This window comes from Anneissia japonica, unplaced genomic scaffold, assembly GCF_011630105.1.
Source record: "Anneissia japonica isolate Jap-2015-1 unplaced genomic scaffold, ASM1163010v1 scaffold4988_len2956909_cov206, whole genome shotgun sequence".
Taxonomy (NCBI): domain Eukaryota; kingdom Metazoa; phylum Echinodermata; class Crinoidea; order Comatulida; family Comatulidae; genus Anneissia; species Anneissia japonica.
Genome location: NW_022696345.1, coordinates 232,720 through 241,337, shown reverse-complemented (window position 1 = coordinate 241,337; position 8,618 = coordinate 232,720). Strand labels below are relative to the sequence as shown.

The 8,618-nt window shown below is 32.3% G+C and overlaps 1 protein-coding gene across 2 annotated transcripts in view; it reads right to left on the bottom strand.

Moving 5' to 3' along the window:
* Positions 1–2,538: 2,538 nt before the first annotated feature.
* The window catches only part of LOC117101780 (cell division cycle-associated protein 3-like), a 13,316-nt gene continuing 7,236 nt past the window's right edge, over positions 2,539–8,618 (bottom strand). For both annotated transcript variants that reach the window (XM_033241842.1, XM_033241841.1), the window contains 2 exons: positions 3,915–4,193; positions 2,539–3,552 (listed from right to left, as the gene is read on the bottom strand). In XM_033241842.1, the coding sequence (XP_033097733.1) occupies positions 3,284–3,552; positions 3,915–4,193 (548 nt within the window). In that variant the 3' untranslated portion in view covers positions 2,539–3,283. The remainder of the gene's footprint in view (positions 3,553–3,914; positions 4,194–8,618) is intronic.

Below are 8,618 nucleotides of genomic sequence, written 5' to 3'. Positions count from 1 at the left end.
TATATATATATAGTAATCAAGTTGAACGCACTACTTTTGTGTTTGCCGCCGTTTCAAATGTGCTTAGAATGTAAATTCTTTTTTTTTTTTCTTTTTTGGCTAAAACTTTGGTACCAATTAATCTTTTCCATTTCAAATTCAACGCAGTGTCAGTGGTCGACTTCTTCACTCCATGTTTTGTCACGCATACCTGTAAGAGTAAACTGCTCTACGTGGAAGTCCTTCATGTTTAAATTATAGCAAACAAATAAAAAATCAAACCCTCAACTCTAACCGAGTTAACATAAAGGCCTGCATTGATTCATTAAGGTGCGAATTCCTAATAAAACCAACCATGACCAAATAAATAATGGATTAGATAAATAATATTTGGATGACTAGACGAGTTTAGTCGATAAATCGAATTCCACCCACATCAAATACTTTATATAGGCCTACAGTCATATTGTCCTCCTGTAACGTCATTTCACTTGTTGCGTCGTGATCACAGAGAGAAAGAATTCCATGACGCGTTAGAAGTTGGCAATCGACCCATTGCATCATATTACAGGTGTATCCCGTTTCGGTATTGTTTGAAAACGCAATGACAGAATTTGATTACAAAAATATATTGTAATTGAACATTACTGGAAAACTGAAGGCCTACGACGACGCACCAATGTATGGATTATTCCCTTTAAAAAATCAGTCAGTTTTGAAATTTGTGTTAGGACTGCAGATTAAACTCTAATGAACCCAGACCATTGGGGTGTATACTATATTTCACACGTACACGCGCGCGACTATTATCTATTAAGTTGCACTTTGGTTGCACCTAATCTCCAAAATGTTACTTCTACATCATTATATAGATTGTGACGTCATTCGATAGCAGAATATCTTCATTAGGTAGATTAATTTATTCCTTTATTATCGGCAGGAGGATTACGTACTAAATCGTCCGAAGTACGTAACACAATAAACAGTTCAAAACGCAAGATATTAATGCGATTTATTTATAAACGCATATCATACTCATCTTTCAGGGGCGGATTTAGGGTCCCGCCCCACTTTTTGAGAGATGAAAAAAAAATTTTTGTAAAGCACAAAAAAAAAAAAAAAAAAAAGTAAGAAAAAGAAAAAAAAATGATAGCCCAGAAGGCCTCAAATGTTATTTTCGGGCGTCTAGAACACAACAATTTCCGGACCCCCTAGTGTTGTCTCGATCGGCCCAACTTTAAGCATCACAGTTTCTACAGGTATTACCTAATGACTAACAAATAATTGTTCTTGGTAAAGCAATCTGGAAGTGTATGTACACGTACAGGATATAATCGCACCTTCGTTTTGTTACGGTGCGTAACGATGAGTGTGGTATTTCCAGAAATCAATAAATCAATTTCACACATTACAGTACCATGAATATGATCATGGAGCTACTTATACTTTCTGCATATAAGCAACAAAACCTTCGCTTTCGAAAGGACCAATCATGTGAGATGATGTAATTGAACCAGACAAAAAAATTGATAATGTTGCACAACTGACTTTCTAAAACACAAAAAACTTTGAAATGGTTAACCACCATATTTATCCAGCTTTTAAATAAAAATTTGTATCTCATTAGCTTTTCGTCAAGTATGTTTTTTTTTTGTCTTAGAAAAATCAGTTGTACTTTTTCTGCCGGAAACTGACTTTCAGGGAATGGAATTGCCTTGATTTAAATTAAATATTAGGAAGATGGTAGAAGGCACTTTCAAATAGATCATTAATTACTATATTCAAAAATGTAGCATCTCTGTATTCATTAGCAACCTGTTTTTACTGATATGGTATACTAAATCTTTAATATGTATTTTCAATGGAAAATAATTTTCTATTGTTTCCTATGTTTTTATTATTCGATATCTTGACTATAAGAGTTTATTAATATCTATACATTTATTGTTATGTATTGTTACTTAGGGAGTAAGGAATCTTAACTTTTGTTACCGTGATTTAGTTCACTTATTGGTTCCTGCCTACTTCATGAGTTGACTGTATGTGTTTGTTTTTGTATTGTTTCTGGCAATAAAGAATAATAATAGTCATTTGCAGATCGAGAAAATTAACGTACGTGTGCAACCACAACGTGCAGATGAGGCAATCGAATCTCGAACCATCGAAAGTTTAAAGTTCATTATGCCAAAAGATACAGACTTGCAAAGTACAGTACAGTATACAATTCCTATAAACATTATCTAAAGGTTAAATTGTATCTAAGCTGATATCGTACGTCACAACGGATCTGAAACCAAAGGAAGTTGAAGCTTTATTTATGGAGTGAAGGCGGATGTAATCAGACAATTACTGTACTTCACCTATTCAATGCTTTAATGTTAACAAAATTTTGCCCACCTCTGGAGTTTTGACTGACGATGGATCATTTTATATGTCATGGTATAGCACAATAGTATGAGTCATTGTCATTAAATTTGATGGATGTGTATAGGGATTTGTTTGTTTGTTTTGTTTGTTTTATTGGTTTTTCCACACAACATGAATTGTGATACAGTAGTTGTATATCTCCTTGGCTTTATTAGTAAATAATAATATTTTGTTTATATGTATGCACAGTACTTCGATTTTCACCACACTTCTCTTTATTGTGAACATAATCGTTGACAGAATAGTGTGTATTGAATGTAACAATTATAGATTTATGGAAAATAAATACCTATGGATAAATGGTGATAATTTCAAATACAACCAACACTATGTAGTGGCAAACTGAAGGAAATTTCCTGCCATAAAAATCTACATGGAATCACATGATTAAGTTACATGCAGTAATGAGCTTAATTGACCTTGATTATTAAAGAAAGTATTTGAGGAAACTATATTTTAATTCAAACCTTTTCGAAATTCAAATTTTATTTTTATAATTGATTTATATTTGACTTATCACATAATTTCACTCAAACTTTAAAATCAAACATGATACATAAATACTGTACTTTTGCGGCAAAATGTTTGCATATCATTTAACATATCACTTTTTCTTTCAGTTTGGCAGCATATAAGTCATGCATTTATGTTAAAATGAAAACATCCTGAAGTCATCATATTTTGATAGGCTGCAGAATCACTTCAGAATATCTTGAAAGCGATAATACCAAGATTTCAGGGAAATAACAAGGGAGATTCATGTTAAACATTTTTAACTTTGTCTCATGTAGAAAATATTATATATACAGTTAATTACAAGTGATTTTGAAAAGTTCCACTTTCTTTGATGACTACACAGATGGAGGATGCGAAACAACTATACATTTTCTTTCTCTGTAAAAATTTCGAACTTGGCTGAGAGACGAGTTCCAGTTGATCCCAAACTATTCTGTCGCTTACGGAAATCACTTGTATTTCTATCAAGCCTGATGTATGTACGGGTCTTGCTGCTAACTACTGGAGAATCACTGTGATGATTTCGGGTTGCTAATGGCGACCGCTGCTGACCTTGTGACATTTCTTGAATTTTCTTCTTTTGGATTTTCTTTAAGCTGGGACGGTTTGATTTTGGTTTCTTTGGTAACTCTGCATTTTATAAAGAATTTATTTGTCAAAAAGGTGAAAGTGAATTTAATTAGTGGGAGAAAGTAAAAAAAACAAACAAAATAGGATAGATCATGGTGATTTGGGAGGGGCATGAAGGTTAAGTTGGGGAGGCTGGGTGACTAATAAATGAGGGGTGTTAGCTTTCAAACCATGGTGGATAAGAGGTGATTTGGAACTTCATTTGCTTAATAGGGTGATGACACCTTGGGGTGGAAGCTTTTTCTATAAGGCATAAGATGACACTGAACTCAATATTAACAATGACCAATATGTTTTCTTATAAAAAATGAAAGTGTTAACAAATATTGACATTGGGAATAACTGTATTAACAAATACTGACCTTTTGTGTCTGTGTGTTGATCTCTGTAGATGACATCATTCTTCATGTTACTTCTCACAAGCGTTGTCAGCTCCTCATCATATTCAGGTGTGCTGATTTGCTTTAGACATTCGGTGACATCCTCAATTTTAGAGTGGACTGTTGCTTTGCTCGTACTAGCTGCCTGACCAGTGGACTGTTCCATTTCAGAGGTATACTCTGTTGTAACAATTTTGGGAGGCGATGGTGTTTGTTTTATGGTGAAAACAAATTTTTCTGGGTCTGCTTTGTCATCTGATTCTAAGGAAAGATATTAGGAAACATAAGAAATACAGTAGAGAAATTAAATCTTTTACACATTTTTTTTGGGTGTGTTTCAACTACATAAATTTGAAATAGAAACGGATTCATTGTTTGGTAAGTTGATTCCGTTGCACCATAAAAGAAACCAGATATCTATGGGCCTTGTTTCAATTGCCAGGAAATTGTTCTTTGAAAGAACTGTTCCTAGAAACCATAACCAGTAATCAATAATTAAGTACAGTAGAACATTTAAACATGACATACACAACTTGTACTAACAATATTTGATTACTAAAAGATTAATAAAATTATTAGCTTTCAACTGAATATTATAATTAAAAAAAAACCTTCCTCACCAATTATTAATAGATGCATAAATTATACCTTTCCTATTCTTTGCATATGACCTTTTAAATTGGATGAAAATTTCTTCTTAAATCTTTGTAATTATGCAAGAAATTTGTATCACTGTATCAATATAAATAATACAATAGTGGCAAAGGGATAGCATTGGAAGCATATAATGTTATCAAATAATAATAATATTATTAATATTATAATATAATTAATAAGATATTAATATTTTTAATATTATTAAATTGAAACTCATTTAAAACTAATTTGAAAACTTTTTTGTTTACAAAATCGCTTTAATTGCGTTAATTGTTCACTGTGCCTTTGATAATGTTTTCTGAATTGGCGTGTTGCAATTTCTAATAAAATTTCTGCATATTATTATTATTATTATTATTATTATTATTATTATATATTGAGCTATACAGTATATACATACATATATTGTATATGATTGATATTTATCATCAACCCATGCAGAAAGTGGACGAGAAAACTTGTACTTGGCAGAGGCAATAGAAAGTACTCCCCTAATATTTTCCTGACAATTTATTAAACATGCCAGTTTGATAAGTGATTAGATAACATTTCAAGAAAGTATGTTTGTACTTGTTTACTTGTTTTGGCATACAGGACAAAACCTAAATAAAAAAGTTCTGGCAGTCAACGTGTTAATTTATTAATTCATCCTACAGTATGCCTGTTGAAAATGCTCAAAATTCTGAGCTATCCTGTTCTATGATTGACCATGATGCAGTATGGCATCTCAACTTGATCTAGACACCTTGAAGACAGATGTAGGCTACTTAACTGTACTTCAGAAAAACCACTAAATATCTAGGACATGGGTATCTGTTTAGTCAGACAGGGTCAGACAATTTTCATATCAGCATCAGGTCTGCTCACAATTAGCAGGTCACAGGATATGCGAAGGTTACAAAGGGCATAAAACCACACAGCCATTGGTGTTAATTTGAGAAATCAGGAATTTAAGAATAAAAAAAGATTTAAATATCTTTTTGTCAAATAACACAGTGAATTATGTTTATAAGCGATTAATTTATTGCATGTTTATAATAAGCCTGCCACAGGCTGTGCTGATGGTCATCAGTCTGACACAATTTCATGGGGCCAAATTATTCAGACACAAAGTTAGGAACCATCAAAAATAGTATTACTGTAATACCTAGGTAGCAGGATGATGTAGAAGCTGAACTGGGATAGATTGCTATGTGGTCCAAGATGGACGGTCTTGAAACTTATGAGTTTTGTGACGCAGATCTATAAAATTACACTTTATAGACCAGCTATGTTATAAATTGATTGATAATTAAATTTTATAAATGACCATTGCAATGCCAGTCTAATCAGTTAGCTGGCTATTTCAAGGCTGCTAGAAGGCTAGGGCATTTCATTATCATAACTTTTCTATATTAATACAAATGTGGTTTTTTTCATTATTTTCTGTTCTTCCTATACTTCTTCATTCTGAAATTTATAAATTAAGTCACATATTTAAAATTAATATTATCACAAGTCTTTGTTAAAAAGACAACAACAACAACAGACTTTTACAGGGGTGACTACCAAAACCATTTGGATTTTCTGTACTATTAGAAAGCGTTATTTGGTCTTTCCTTGGCTACTCTATGGCATTTGGTATTTTCTTTCTATTTTCCGCCTTTGTTTCTCAATGTTTCTTCATGTAATGTTTTGACATTTTTTGTATGCCCGAACTATTATAAAATATAAAAAATATGACGGCTTATGTAATAAGGTTGGCTATAGAATAAAGACTGTTTAAGACTGGTTTCATATAGCAATCCACTCCTAGAGTAAAATCATGATTAGCAGAATTCATCACAATTCACAATATAGATGTACTGTACTAGTACATTGAAAATATGTAACCAAAGGGATAATCTTGATACGTAATTTAGAGGAAGTAGGAGACAAAGAGAAGTAAAAATTGCTGGTTAATAAAGAGGATATTCTGGAAAAACAAAGTAGGAAGTAAATGAGATAGTGATTCAATATACATTTTTTCAATAGTTAAAAAAAAAAACCAAAAAAAACTAGAACACACAGATCTGAATCAACTAGGCACATACAAGTAGAGTGTGGTAAAGTGGCTTTGTGCTTCTTAGTGTACTTACTTTCAAATCCCAGGATACTAGTTCAAATCCTTGCAAAAATTCATAGGATTTTTTTTTCTCAAGACCAATCCCATATTAGCTATTGAAAACTGTATTTTGCTTAATTTATGTCATTTTTTATATTGTAGTTTCATCTTGAAACTGATGGATTAATCCATAACATTTATGAATATGAGTACAATATTACAGAAAGAAATAAAAGAAAAAAAAAGCAAGTCAACATAATGCAGGCTAATTACAGGTGGTACAGTGAAGCACAGTACTGTACCTGTGGAACACATTGACTCATGTGGTGTTAAAACATCCGATACAGTCAATGATTAACCACATTCTTTTGAACTGTGCCTGATTTTCTGAAAACAGCAACAAAGGAATGATTGTCATTAATTGATTTCAAAGTACTTACTAACACTTAGTAATATTATCCTCTAATAGTACATTATGTTAATATCATTAGTGTATCATGAATATGATTGTAATATTAATTAATGAGATTTTGAGTTCTATCCAAAATTCAGATAAAACATGTTATTGTATCACTATAATTACTACAGAATAATAGAAAAAATAGACCTGTTTTAATTATATATTAATAATACTGTATATAATTGCTAAAGTTTTTTTTTTTCAGTTTTAACTTTTATTTAAGTTTAAACACCCACATATAGCCTACTGATTATGAATTATAATAAAGTACCTCATGGCAAATAACTACAGAATTCCTACACTACACTATTGAACATGTGTTAAAATTGATTATTAAAAACAGAACTACTAAATACGTGCATATGAAACACAAAGGGGGCATTAAGCCACTTCCAAAGGCAGGATGCCTCAGACTTTTAAACACGATCATTTTGCAACTGGCCAATAGGAAACGGTAGTGTATTAAGACTGACTGAATTTGAAGTGCTCTTGTCTGTGCTTCCAATCAAGGCCAAGTCTTTACTACACTTAAATGAGTCTTGTACAGTACTTCCGTAAGTATTTTCTGTTTGAGTGACTGTACTACTGTAGATGGTTCTGGAAAAACTTAAAATATCCAGGTTCCATGAAACAATTGGAATAATTTACAGCATCGTTTTGGGAATATCTTATTGACCATTCACATAGTGAACAATTCTAGAAAAAAATCTCACATACTATTTCATAGTGTTATTTACATTGTATTATGTGTATGTTTTCAGATACTGCATACTGTACATAGGCTACTTTCTCTTAACATTTCATTTTCACTGTGTAATTTCATTTGGCTGGCTTTAAAAACACCAATAAATTTATATTGATTACTGTAGACAGGGTTCGAAATAACGCTGGTCCGCCGGCCAATGGCTAGTAAAATGCATGGCGGACCTGTTAATTATCCCAATAACAAGTCCGCATGACCAGTTAAAATTTCAATGAATGTCTGACGAAATACCTAAAGTTTTACTCATTCATCTCTTATCGATATCTTTACAAAATATTTCACACAGATAATGTCAACAAGATCGCTATTTTATTTTTAGGCGAACAGATGAACATCACGCAGTAGCTAGGCCATGGAGGAATCCATGGCTAGACGTACAGAGGGAAATCAACTTCTCCGCATGTTACAGCGACAAGGAGAAGTTGATTTCCGTCTGTGTGAGCACCGTGAAGTTAAAACATCCATGTCATATATCCATCCCACAATGCAACATGGGACAAAAATTTAACAAAACAACGCAACGATTTCTGGACGGCCCAATAGCGTTGTCATGGAGATTATCTATTAATTAAAATGACACACCAGTAAAATGTTAGATAAAGTGACAGTTACGCCTCCCATTGTTTTAATAAAGTGCATTATCGCCTTATGAATACTTAAAAATTGATTTTAATCAACCTGAAATGAAAAAGGAACTCAAAGCAATTGTTTCTACGACGGCTA